We start from the raw sequence: 14,086 nt of genomic DNA, 5'->3' as shown, positions 1-14,086 counted from the left end.
CCTTTTTTCTCCTACGTACTTATAGATGTTCTTCTTGTTGTCTTTGACATCCCTTGCCGGATTCGATTCTATTTGGGTTTTGTCTTTCTGAACTCTGTTTAAGTTAGAGACTTGGAGGTTACCCGTCCTTGCTTCCACTGTCTGTGTACTTTCTGTTTGATTGTGGCCAGGAAAATATGTAGAGATAATAGGTTTGGTTTTCTTTACAATAAATAATAAAAATGGAAATTAATATTCTCAGGTATAATGCTGTTCCTGTATTAAATATTATTATTGCATTATATTAAATGCCAGACCTTCTGTAGTGGGTCTTGCTCAGATGGTCTTTTATTTTCTTCATAGCATCATGTATGGTGTAGTGTTTCGGATTTTTGACCTAACAGTGTTGATAACACACTGATGTTTTAACTATTGCTGAACAGTGTTCATACAGCATCAAGGCCTTTTTTGCTCTGTGCCTGCTTCCCCCTCCAGTGACTAGGTTAGGGTTGGGAAGGGGACACAGCTGGGACAGTTGAACCAAGCTGACCAAAGAAACTGTATACCATATAATGTCATGCAAAGCAATAAAACTCGGGGAGGAACTTTTCCAAAGTAGCTGTTGCTCAGAGACTGGCTGGACATTGGTCTGCTGGTGGGAAGTGGTGAGTGATTGCCTTCATATCACTTTGCTGATTTTTTGTGGTTTTTTTCCTTTGCTTGTTAAACTGTCTTTATCTCAACCCATGAATTTCCCCCTCACTTTTGTCCTTCCAGTTCTCTCCATTGTCCTGCCTAGAGTGGGGAGAAAATGAGCGTGTGACTGTGTGAGGATTTATCTGTCTGAAGTCAACCTACCACAACTTGTTCAACTTGTATTTTTTTTTTTAACTTGCTTTTTATAGATCACAAGACCATCAAGGTCAACAAACACGTGCCACTGGCAGTACTGCTACATCAATATCAAGCAGTAATACCTCAATGCCACCTTCAACAAATAGTAACTCTTTTGGCTTGGGTAAGAATATTTCTTAGAGAACATGGTGATTATCTTAGGTATCTTGGTTTCAGGTAAGTATCCCTGGAGCTTTATTCTAATGTAAATGGGGCTTAAAAAAAAAAAGATAAAATTACTCATTACAGAAATCTGTGGTATTGGTTGTAATAAATTTCTGATCAGTAAGTTATCAAAGGGTGAATTGTTTCCTTAATTTTTATGTAGAGAACTTCAGGCTTATGCTGTTTCATCTTTAGTAGTAAGATGCCATTGATCTCATATTCTGGCACTACAGGTAATTAAACTCTTTCCAGTTTCCTCCTTAACATTGCATTTGAATTGGCCTGAAGAGTATTGAAGTTGGACCCATAACACGAAGTTAAGACTTGGAACGGAAGTAATAATGTTACTCCTGTCCTACAAGCAGTATTTCTCAGGTTCTAAATCTGACCGTGTTATCAGTCTTCTCTTTCAGGAATAGAAACAGAAGTTTATTGATTTAAAAATATTATCTCTTTCCATAGTTACTGGGTTTTGTTATTCGTGCTCTTTCATTGTTTGCTTTCTTTTTAAAAAACAAATCAAGAAATACAGAAAAGCTGTTAAGCAATTGCTTTTTTTGGTTGTAAACAGTTCTCCAGACTGACTAGTACCTTCTAAAAATATGAAACTTTTGCATTTGCTGAACTCTGCGAAGAAAGAGAATTTAAAGCATTATTTAGTTCTTGTTGCATCAACAGAAAGAAGAGCTCTACTTTTTGTTTAGAATAGGGAGTATGCATCATATTAAGGTATTCCTTGTGGCGGTAGTCTGTCTATAAATGATTACTATAAATGTGTTGGAAAGTGTTGGAAATTAACCTGAGGCCCCAAAACTCAAACATCCCTTGTACCTCAACTATATAAAGTAGAAGAAAAGCTGTTAGAATTGTAACAAGTTATATTTCAGATGCGGTTTGGATTTCTAAGTGTCTCGTTATGTAAAGAAGCAAACTCTTAGTGGATGACTCCTTAACAACCCTGCAAAGGTAGAATTTCAGTTGAGTTTCATTATTTTGAAGTGTGGATTATGTTTATGTATTTTGTACTTGGAAAGAACCTGGATGTGTTTAGAAATATACTAGAACCTGAAAGGTTAATTTTTTTTTCTTTCCTCTTAAAGGTGGCCTTGGAGGTATGGCAAGCCTGAGTAGCCTGGGCCTAAATGCATCAAACTTTTCAGAGTTACAGAGTCAGATGCAACGACAACTTATGTCCAACCCAGAAATGATGGTTCAGATAATGGAAAATCCATTTGTTCAGAGCATGCTTTCAAATCCTGACCTGATGAGGCAGTTAATTATGGCTAACCCTCAAATGCAGCAACTGATACAGAGGAATCCAGAAATCAGTCACATGCTGAATAATCCAGATATTATGAGACAGGTATGTAGAAAGATCTCTAAGTTCATGACCTTTGATTATACTCTTAACTGTGAACAAAAGAGAAAAAAATGGATGTCCTTAGACGAGAGCTGAAGTATTGTTGAAGAGTTTAGGTTTGTTAGACAATCTCTAATAGGTCGCTATAGGAAACTGATGCTTTTATTTCTAGCTGCTGGTGTCTGAAATAAGCTGATAGTTAAACAACAAAAAAAGCAGTGTAGTTTTGAAAGATACTGAAGACTATAATATCTTCTGAGTTTAGAGTTGAATGCTGCTTGAAATCTTCTGTTGTTCAGTCAACAGTGAGTTTAATATAAATAACAATTCTCCAAAATACTGCTTATTTCCAGTTTATGTAACTGTGGGTACTTCTGATTGCTTCTAAAGTTGTGTTATGTAAGGTATACCTTATGTGGCAGAGGGCATCAAGAAATAAATGGAGGTTTTGCAAGATAAAGGTATTTATTTTTCAAGTTCATGTTATAATCTGCATGCTGTTAGAAATATGTTGTGATGAGAAGAGACAAGAAAGAACAGGATGGTAGCAACCATCCATGTCTCAGGTTGCAGGGAGTGCCAGAGCCTTTCACTGCTAATGGATGGCGGTAGTGAAAACAGCTGTGTGAGGTGTGACCAGGTGGTTGAATCTGCTCAGCCCAGTGGCAGAGCTACACGAGGAAGTAGAAAGGTTAAGGAGCATCAGGGAGTCTGAGATAGAGGTAGACTGGTGGAGCTATGCCCTGCCATTCCTGAGACAGACACAGGAACAGCCACCAGAAAAAAACACAAGATAAAGGGGATCCTGTATCCCTCCCTTACCAAGATGAAAGCGGTAGCTGAAAGGAAAGAAGTGAAGTCCATGCTCAGGGTGGCAGGCAAACACACTCCTTGCCCACCTCACCTTCCCAGATATCTCTATATAACAGGTATGAGGGTCTGGAAACAGAAGACCAGTCAATGGGAGATGTGGATAACAGTTCATCTATACCAGAGGCCTGTCCCCCATATCAAGACCCCCCTCCACAAGGAAGAAAAGATGGATTAGAGTTGTAGGCAACTCCCTTCTGAGGAGAACAGAGGGTCAAATATGCCAGACAGACCCTCCTCTTAGGGAAGTTTGCTGCCTCCCTGGGGTCTGGGTTAAGGACATTGCTAGGAAACTTCCTAGCCTGGTATGGCCCTTGGACTGTTACCTATTACTGCTCCTCCATGTGGGAGGTGATGATGCTGCAACGCGTAGTCCAAGGGCAATCAAAAGAGGCTTCAGGACCTTGGGATGATTGGTAAGGGAATCTAGAACACAGGTTATTTTCTCCTTTCTCTTTCCAGTTGTGGGCAGTGACACTGGAAGAAAGAGACACAGCCAGTCTATTAACACATGGCTCCGTGGCTGGTGTCACCATAATTTGGGATTTTTCAATAATGGTATGGCCTATATGGCACCAGGATTGCTGGTGTCTGAAGGGATTCACCTTTCTCCAAGGTGAAAGAGGGTCTTTGCTCACAAGCTTGCGGGGCTCATTGACGGAGCTTTAAACTAGACATGAAGGGGGAGGGGGATAATATCCAGCTTGCCCGAGACAAGCTGTGGGGTGACATGCCAAGGTTAGAGGGACAGGGTGCTAGCAAGGACCCTCAGCCTGTGTCTCTGAGATGTGCTGGATACACTGGAGCACAGTTGAAGTTGTACAGAGATGAGCCAGGGGCTGCTGAGGTAATAGAAGCCAAGAGGGAAACACCAGGTACATACCTCAAAGGAATTCAGGGGTGTTCTTTTAAGAAGGTGACACAACTGACAACCCAACTGTATGGGGTTCAACAAGGCCAAATGTCAGGTCAATGCTTTCTAACTTAGCCAGCATACTGACAGTTGTGGCAGAATATTGGCTAAATATCATATTCCATTGACTCCCCTCCCACTAAAATGACATCTTGATTTGGCTTTAATCCTAATTTCAAATGGAGTTAGAAATTAGTAACGGAGATACTGTTAAATGCTGATGTTTTCAATTTAGAATGGATTTTTTTATTAATACAAATTAAATTTTCTACTTCATCAGACATTAGAACTTGCTAGAAACCCTGCAATGATGCAGGAAATGATGCGAAACCAGGACCGAGCCTTAAGCAACCTTGAAAGTATACCAGGTGGCTACAATGCCTTGCGACGTATGTACACAGATATTCAGGAGCCAATGTTGAATGCAGCACAGGAACAGGTGAGAGATAATTGTAGGGGCCACTAAAAGTAAATAGATTTTTTTTAGGTTAGGTTTGGGTGTTTTCTTTATTTTTTTCTGAATTAAAGATGATAAATAATGTAACTTTTCAACAGTGTACTCAACATAACTTGATTTCTCGAAGCTTGAAGTCAACATGTGGCTTGTTCCTATGTTCTTTAAACTTGAAGGAATAAAGATTGTTTTGTGAGTTTGATAATTTATATAACAAAAACTTCTTAACATTAAAATATATTCTCAATTTATTTATTTTTAATTCCTGTACTTATAAAATTCTTGAGGTCCAGGAAAAATTAAGTGTGTGTTTAGTAACTTGGAAGCTAAGGTGTGAAGAAAAAAAGACTTTGAATTTTTTCCAAGTCGGAAACCACTATGCAAGATACAATCTTACTCTGAAGTACTACTGTAGTATTAAACACTGCATTTAAAATGAGATTTGATTAACTTCTCTCTTTGTTGTTATTGTTGGAGATAATATCTCTTTCAGTGTTGATATCTTATCAGAATACTTACAGTGGCTTATTTTAGGATGGTTATTATAATTGATCAAGAGGCATCAACATTTATCTTCTTGTGTAATTTTGGAAAAGTAACTTGCCATTTCTATCAGACTTAAAAATAGTTGACTAAAAGATGTTATGTGTTTGTTTCTCCTTCTGTAGTTTGGAGGTAACCCATTTGCTTCCTTAGTAAGTGATGCATCATCAGGAAGGGACAGTCGGCCATCTCGTACAGAAAATAGAGATCCTTTACCAAATCCCTGGGCTCCTCAGTCCAGCTCTCAGAGTTCCTCAAGTACCAGCATCAGTGGTGAGAGCAGTGGCAGTTATAATGTTGGAAACAGCACCTCTGCCAATACAGGACAGAGCTCAACTATACCAAATTTGGGACTTGGACTAGGAGGTGTGTCTGTTATTTCAATTGTATATATTTGCAAATATTCAGGAGTTTGCTAAAATGATACTTTTATTAGAAAGATATGTTTTGATTCAAAGTTTGTATTGCTGTTTATTTCTGTAGAACATTTGACTAGTATCAAAGTCTTCTGTAGAAAAACAAACATGAAAAGTAAACCAAGAGTACTAATAATATTTGTGTACTGCCAGAAGTAGGGAATATGTAGATAAGAAAACAGCTAATAACGTAGATACTCAGTGAGACTGCTTGTTTGGTATGACCTCTTGGTGGTAAATGGTGCGAAATCCAGCTGGAGTCCAGTGACAAGTGGGGTTCCCCAGGGCTCAGTGCTGGGTCCAGCCCTGTTCAATGTCTTTATCAATGACCTGGATGAAGGCATCGAGTGCACCCTTAGCAAGTTTGCGGGCGACACTAAGCTGGGTGGGAGTGTCGATCTACTAGAGGGTAGGGAGGCTCTGCAAAGGGATCTGAACAGGCTGGACCGCTGGGCTGAGTCCAATGGCATGAGGTTTAACAAGGCCAAATGCCGGGTCCTGCACTTGGGGCACAACAACCCTATGCAGTGCTACAGACTAGGAGAAGTCTGTCTAGAAAGCTGCCTGGAGGAGAGGGACCTGGGGGTGTTGGTTGACAGCCGACTGAACATGAGCCAGCAGTGTGCCCAGGTGGCCAAGAAGGCCAATGGCATCTTGGCTTGTATCAGAAACGGTGTGACCAGCAGGTCCAGGGAGGTTATTCTCCCTCTGTACTCGTCACTGGTGAGACCGCTCCTCGAATCCTGTGTTCACTTCTGGGCCCCTCACCACAAGAAGGATGTTGAGGCTCTGGAGAGAGTCCAGAGAAGAGCAACAAAGCTGGTGAAGGGGCTGGAGAACAGGCCTTATGAGGAGCGGCTGAGAGAGCTGGGGGTGTTTAGCCTGAAGAAGAGGAGGCTGAAGGGAGACCTCATTGCTCTCTACAACTACCTGAAAGGAGGTTGTGGAGAGGAGGGTGCTGACCTCTTCTCCCAAGTGACAGGGGACAGGACAAGAGGGAATGGCCTCAAGCTCCGCCAGGGGAGGTTTAGGCTGGACATTAGGAAAAAATTTTTCACAGAAAGGGTCATTGGGCCCTGGAACAGGCTGCCCAGGGAGGTGGTTGATTCACCTTCCCTGGAGGTGTTTAAGGCACGGGTGGGCGAGGTGCTAAGGGGCATGGTTTAGTGTTTGTTAGGAATGGTTGGACTCGATGATCCGGTGGGTCTCTTCCAACCTGGTGATTCTATGATTCTAATTAAACTTTTTTCTAGGGCAGATGCATCTGTGTAAGCAGAACTATGTTGAGCTGTATTTAAGGAGCTAAAGCTCATTTAAAAAAACACAAACAAACTCCTCACCCCCCACCCCAAACCCAAACAAACCCACACATTTGTATCCTAGTTCTAGGTAGTCTAATTAATTTGATTGTAGTAAAGATTTTTACTAAAGTGACCTTTTTTTTTATTTTTTTAAAGTTGGCATGTTCAACACACCAGGAATGCAGAGCTTGTTACAGCAGATAACAGAAAATCCACAACTTATGCAAAATATGTTGTCTGCACCCTATATGAGAAGCATGATGCAGTCATTGAGCCAGAATCCCGATCTTGCAATACAGGTAATTCTTTTGGTATAGCAATGTGTTATGTGCACTGAAGTAAAAAAAAGGAACTGAATTTATGGTACAGTTGTATTTTCACTACAGAGTAATTGTGCCAACTTCTCAACACTAACTTGTCTTGTGAATGGTCCAGTTTTTAAAGTATGTTAATTCCTGATTTATTGAAATTATTGCCTAGTTACCTTTAGCAATCTGTTGCAGTAAGTTACTTCAATTTGTAGTTGGCAGAATGTTGTCAGGCATTCTCTTGTAGCAACTTGTAAGTTTGTATATTATTCATACAGCCCTAAAATTTTGTGGCCTAGCATAAGAACCAGTTATACAAAACAGATGCTTTGATTATAAATTAAGGTAGATCTGCTAGTAAATAAATACATACCCTAGCTTGGGAGGACAGAAGTGGGAAGGAGTTGGTGCCATATCTAGCTGTTATTCTGGTTTTCATTTCTCATCTGTGATCCCTACTCACAATAAAAATGCTAATACTTACTGCTGTTTTGTGGATGATATTGTAAAAGTGCTTTTCAATTTTACTTACAGCAAAAATATCCAAAGTCAAATCTTGAACCGAGATAATATTATCTTTTGTTTATTAAACACTTAATTGGAAAATATCCCAGGCTTTTTATAGATGATGTTTACAGGGAAACCATATCTGTAGTGGAGGCTGACCAGAAAAGGCTTTTCTTGTTACATAAATGAGGTTGCTTTGGTGAGGATCTGGCAAGGATTCACTTCAAAAGTTTAACACCCCCCTCAAACCATCAAAGAAAAACAAACCCACAAAAAAACCCACACCCAAAAATACCAAACAAAGAACAAAACCCAACTCCATGCCACCAATTCTTTCAGTCAATTCTCAGGTTGGTGGTTCATTGTTTCATAACAAGTTTTGGCCAAAGATAATTACTTTGAGGGTATAATAAGCTATTATCTTGTTCTATGATTCATATGTAGTAAATAGTTGTCTTAAAATCCACTCTAGTATTTACTATTTGATCAACTGCTTCATCTATGATGTTAAATATTTTTGTTCCATAGATGATGTTGAATAATCCTTTATTTGCTGGAAATCCTCAACTTCAGGAGCAAATGAGACAACAGCTTCCTGCTTTCCTTCAACAAGTAAGATAACATGCTAAGCACTGTTAATAAATGTCTGAAATTCAGTGAGCAATTTTTGCAATAGACTGATGTTTTTCCTTCATTTCACTTAAAGCTAGGTTCTGTTACATGTTTTTTCATTAGCTTTAGACATTGAATTGCATATCCCTTGATAACTAAATGCTTGATTTATCTCTCCATTCCTTTCAACAGTTAAATCTGGCTTTTAGTGGATGTTTTTGTCTGACTAGCACAACTGCTTTGATTTGCTGTTGTCTTTGCTTAGAATAAATGACTTTTCTTATTGCACACCAGCCAAAGAAAACCTATTTCCTACATGATTTTTTTTGCAAATTAAAGAAAAAATATTATTACTTTTCCCACTATTAAGATAAACTTTCATGGTACTTTTTTCATACCTCCTCCACCCTGCCCTGATTATTTGGGGTAAAGAGACCTTACAGCATGCCTTGGAAGTGGCAAGTCATAAGCCAATTCAAAATAAGTGGAGTGGGTTCTGAAGATATTTGCCTATAAAGATTGCCTAAACACTATCTTTCCCTCTTAGACCATTGTGGTTGCAATCCTGGTATTTGCTTTATCTTAAATATCACAGTGGATACGAGGACTGTGTCCTTAAATAGGACTAAGCAAAAAATCTTTAGGCAGGGTCTCATTGCATGTAGGCAGTGTTATGAGTAAAATAAATAACAATGTTAATTTCATCCCATTAATGCTGAATACTCCAATCTATCCAGATCCCTCTGCAGGGCCTCTTGGACCTTGAGAGAGTCAACAGCACCTCCCAGTTTAGTGTCATAAGCAAACTTGCTAATGGTGCATTCAACTCCTGCATCCAGATAATTGATAAAATATTGAACAGAACAGACCCAAGAATTGAGCCCTGAGAAATACTGCTGATGACTGGTCTCCAGCCAGATGTAGCTCCATCCACTACAATCCTTTGAGCAGCTCTGCCATTCAGCCAGGTCTTCACCCAACTCACAGTGTATCTGCTTATCTCACAGTTGGACAACTTGTCCAGAAGGGCGCTGTGAGGGACTGTAGCAATTAAGGCACGGACCCCGTCGATGAGGCAACAAGCGAGATCACCTTTATTGAGAGGATGCAAACCTTATATAGTGTTTCTCTATCCAGTCAGCAGCTACCCCAGTGAATTTCCACCTATGAGAAACCCGCAGTTACAGCGATAGAGTGCAACCCACTATTACCACAGCTGTGCCCCTTATCTTCATGTTTTCCATCTAATGCATTCTTTTCTTATTAACTCACGGGTCTTAGTAAGGATTCCAAGGTCTCAACAAGCTAACAAGCGTGAGAACACCAGCTATTTGCTCTGTGCTTGCTGTTAATATCACGGGTATGCCAAGGCATCAGCTGCTTGTCCCAGCACACATGCCACAGTGAAATCTTTCATGACCGCATCTCCCCCTTCTTTGTTTACAAACATCACGAACTATCAATTGCTCATTGTACCTTTCACGGACAACATGATAGACACATGATGAGGCATAGAAATATCTTACTACAGATACACAGAAGTATACTAGTGCAAAGAAAAGCGATTTTGATTAAAGCCTTTAGCTAGCTCGTCAGTCCATATCCACCAAACGAGTTTTCCGACCCAAAAATCCTTATAACAAGTTTTTCAAACAGCATTCATCTTCAAACTTCTTGTCCTGTCCATGAGTGCTGATACAGTCCCAGCATTATTGCTCTCCATATTAGTATCACTGTCATCTTCGTCATAATTACCATCTCTGCTTAAATACGGATGGACACACCATGCTGGCATCCACTTGGGCCCTTGACCTGTGGAAACACAAGCATATCCTCGACCCCATGTTATTAACTGATACGGTCCTTCCCATGGGCCTGATTCCAAAGATTTTTCATAATACCTTGGCTCCTTTCTTGTTGAGCTGCTGGCCCTCTGTAAAGACGAAAAAAATGCCTGACTATAGGTGATTGTTCTATTCCCTAATTCTCTCGCACATTTAAGCAATTCAATACATACAGTGCTTTTCCTAATCTGTTCTATGGTGTTTCACCCTTCATTCCCCCTTTTTGTTTTATCAACACATTCTTCAGCGTCTGATAGGCTTGCTCTACTATCGCCTGTCCTTGTGGAGAATGTGGTATGCCTGTGACATGTGTTATTCCCTAGGTTTGAAAAAACTTCTTAAGTTGGTCATTTACATATCTTGGCCCGTTGTCTGTTTTTACATGGGTGAGATTTCCCAAGGCTGCAAATACCTTGACAAAATGCTTCACTATGTCCCTTAAAGATTCCCCTGTATGTGCTGTTGCCCATATCGCATTTGAATACCTGTCAATCGAGACATGTACATATCTCAATCTTCCAAATTCAGCTATGTGAGTAATATCTGTTTGCCAAATTTGTAAAGCCCTTAATCACCTTAAGTTGGCTCCTCTAGGCTGTAATGGTGTTATTTGTTAACACTAAGCTGGGTGGAAGTGTCGATCTGATGGAGGGTAGGGAGGCTCTGCAAAGGGATCTGAACAGGCTGGACCGCTGGGCTGAGACCAATGGCATGAGGTTTAACAAGGCCAAATGCCGGGTCCTGCACTTGGGGCACAACAACCCTATGCAGTGCTACAGACTAGGAGAAGTCTGGCTGGAAAGCTGCCTGGAGGAGAGGGACCTGGGGATGTTGGTTGACAGCCGACTGAACATGAGCCAACAGTGTGCCCAGGTGGCCAAGAAGGCCAATGGCATCTTGGCTTGTATCAGAAACGGCGTGACCAGCAGGTCCAGGGAGGTTATTCTCCCTCTGTACTCGGCACTGGTGAGACCGCTCCTCGAATACTGTGTTCACTTCTGGGCTCCTCACCACGAGAAGGATGTTGAGGCTCTGGAACGAGTCCAGAGAAGAGCAACAAGGCTGGTGAAGGGTCTGGAGAACAAGTCTTATGAGGAGCAGCTGAGAGAGCTGGGGTTGTTTAGCCTGGAGAAGAGGAGGCTGAGGGGAGACCTCATTGCTCTCTATAACTACCTGAAAGGAGGCTGTGGAGAGGAGGGTGCTGGTCTCTTCTTCCAAGTGACAGGGGACAGGACAGGAGGGAATGGCCTCAAGCTCCGCCAGGGGAGTTTTAGGCTGGACATTAGGAAAAAGTTTTCACAGAAAGGGTCATTGGGCCCTGGAACAGGCTGCCCAGGGAGGTGGTTGAGTCACCTTCCCTGGAGGTGTTTAAGGCACGGATGGATGAGGTGCTGAGGGGCATGGTTTAGTGTTTGATAGGAGTGGTTGGACTCGATGATCTGGTGGGTCTCTTCCAACCTGGTTATTCTATGATTCTATTTGTTGACAGTCTGGGCATATTTTATTATGTTCTGAGCTAATTCTAATGAAATTTTAAGTTGCCTATGTAGTGCCTTGGCTGATGATAAAATTATGTGATGTTAGTGCTTGTTGAATAATGTTCGGTAGTGGGCCTTGGACTGACCCTGCTCTCAGTCTGTCTGCTATTCTGTTCCCTTCGACTATAAATCCTGGAAGTGATGTGTGACTCCTAATGTGCATCACGTAAAATTTTGCTCTTCTAGTTGTGACTTGAAACCATAACTGCTTTAACATTAGAAACAAGCACTCATTTTTTACCTGTTTCAACCATCCTCTTTCTATATGCTGCACTACTCTGGCTACATATTGTGAATCTGTAACTAAATTAAAAGGACTATGATGCCGTTCAAAGGCTTTTGTCACTGCATATAATTCCACTATTAGTGTTGATCCTTCTATTATATAGACTTTATTTGCCGACTGTCCATTTTCTTTCCACATTAGTACTGCTCTTGCTGTTTTTCCTGAGCCATCAGTAAATATTGTAGGGCCGTCAACCGGTCGCTCTCTACATAAGGGCTTCTGTTCTATTTGTAATGTTTGTAAAGAAGGAAACGGTTTATGACTTGGTAAATGGATATCAATACTTCCTGGATAATCTGTTAGAGCTACCTGTAAATTCAAAATATTTGCTATGCACCACTTAGCATATTCTTTTGTCATTGGGATATAAATGATTGTCAGGTACAGGCCTAATAACTGAATGCTTCTTTTTCTTCCCTTGGTGATGGTCATTGTAATAATTTCAAATCTAGTGACTATGTTTTTTTGGTTTTTTGTTTGTTTTTAAGGTTGATGTGGTAAAATATCCACTCAATGATTCATAATTAATCTTTTGAATTTTCCTCTGTTCATTGTCTTAATATCCCTAATGGTTGTCTGCTAGGGCCCAGCAATTGCTGATCTGATAAGGGATACTGGAATGCAGAGTGTTCTCACAAATTGGTATTCCCCTAGAGAGATAAGACGGTTAACTTCTCTGGACTTTGGCAAAGAAGCTGAAAAGAGAAAGAAAACTTCACATTCAGGGAGAAAGGAAGGAGAAGGGAGTGGGGGCACTCACACACACAGAGCTCCAAGGCTGGGCTTTTTCCATTTTTTTTTTCTCTCTCTCTTTTCCTTTTTTTTTTTGTTTTGCTAGGTATTTTAAATATTTTTCCTTCTGAAGCCTTTCATTCCCAAGATCCCCAGGTAAATCTACCTGTTTGCCGTCTTAGTGGACATTTGAGATTGAAAGTTCCCAAAGATGTATTTCTGAGATTAATCAAAACCAATTTGTAAGTAGTCCAAGCCATTACTTGCATTGCTCTCATAGAGTCGGCATCAGTCAATTCCGGTAAAACAATCTTTGTTACAGGTGATAACAGTGCACTAAGTCCGTTTTTGCATTCTCTGAGGCTAATTGTTTAAGCAAAAACTTCTCTAGCGGCAATATTGCCTGCCTGCTTATTTAAGGCCTCTTTGGTATTAATACTAGTGGAGATGGTATTCATACCCTTGCTTGATTTATTCCAGTAAAGTGTGCATCCCGGATAAAACAAAGATTCCCAACCAAGTTATTGATAATCACTCTAATAATGAGGCACTAAAGCCACCCCTCCAATGGTCCTTTTACATTCAGTGGTATTGTGTGGCTGCGGATGATTGCAGCACTTCTGCGATGGTGGTGGTCACGTCCATCCCAGTGCTGCCTCTGGTTCTTGCTCTGAGGTGAGAGCCGCTGCTTGCTGTTGAGGCTTGTGTGTCGGTACGTGCCCCCGAACCGCGCTTTGCCGTTCTTATCCCATTTTGATCTACACCAACTGGCAAAATGTTTACCCTTTCTACACTGAGGGCAGATTTTAGGCCCTCTATCCTGGCATTGCACGTGACAGTCTCTTTTAAAATGTCTCTCCTTGCTGCGTCTATAACAGAACGTCTTTTTGTCCAGTCTTTCTGTACAGTCAGGGCGGCAGCCATGAGCTGTGCTTGATAGGTAAATGATCCCAGCTGCTGTTGTAGGATTTTTCAGACCACGCCATATTTTTCTACATTTGTCATTAGGATTTTCTATCCCTGATTACAAAATTAAGGCCTTTTTAGCTGCTCAGTTGTCTACCTGCTTGTCGAGTGCATCCTTCAGTCTGCCTATAAATGCCATATACGGGTCATGCCTGTTTCAACTTTCTGACATCCCGTACCTTTATAAGTGTTAAGCCAAAAGCTGTGCCTGTTGTAATATTGCATTATTTAAACTGGCTTGATTCTTGAACTGCTATCAATGTCGATTCCGAAACTGCCTGGGTTACAGAAAGTGGCAGCGGCGGTGGGCGCCCCCCACTTGGCTTGGGGCAGCGGCCTCCCTGTGGCCTGCAGTGGCGGTGGAGCAGTTAGTACTTTCTCTACAGGTTTTCGAGTCT

At 41.0% G+C, this 14,086-nt stretch overlaps 1 protein-coding gene across 6 annotated transcripts in view; it reads left to right on the top strand.

Moving 5' to 3' along the window:
* Positions 1-14,086, top strand: part of LOC138732940 (ubiquilin-1-like) — a 39,111-nt gene that overhangs the window by 14,603 nt on the left and 10,422 nt on the right. For 5 of the 6 annotated variants that reach the window (XR_011339343.1, XM_069879737.1, XM_069879735.1 and 2 more), the window contains exons 3-8: positions 885-997; positions 2,139-2,401; positions 4,462-4,620; positions 5,304-5,544; positions 7,052-7,194; positions 8,239-8,322. Coding sequence is in view for 5 of the 6 variants with exons in the window: in XM_069879737.1 (XP_069735838.1) it covers positions 885-997; positions 2,139-2,401; positions 4,462-4,620; positions 5,304-5,544; positions 7,052-7,194; positions 8,239-8,322 (1,003 nt within the window). In the remaining variant the exon portion in view is untranslated. The remainder of the gene's footprint in view (positions 1-884; positions 998-2,138; positions 2,402-4,461; positions 4,621-5,303; positions 5,545-7,051; positions 7,195-8,238; positions 8,323-14,086) is intronic. The other variant, XM_069879736.1, reaches the window with a different exon arrangement.

The sequence above is a fragment of the Phaenicophaeus curvirostris genome, chromosome W (genome assembly GCF_032191515.1).
Source record: "Phaenicophaeus curvirostris isolate KB17595 chromosome W, BPBGC_Pcur_1.0, whole genome shotgun sequence".
NCBI lineage: Eukaryota > Metazoa > Chordata > Aves > Cuculiformes > Cuculidae > Phaenicophaeus > Phaenicophaeus curvirostris.
This window is presented reverse-complemented; position numbering and strand designations above follow the sequence as displayed.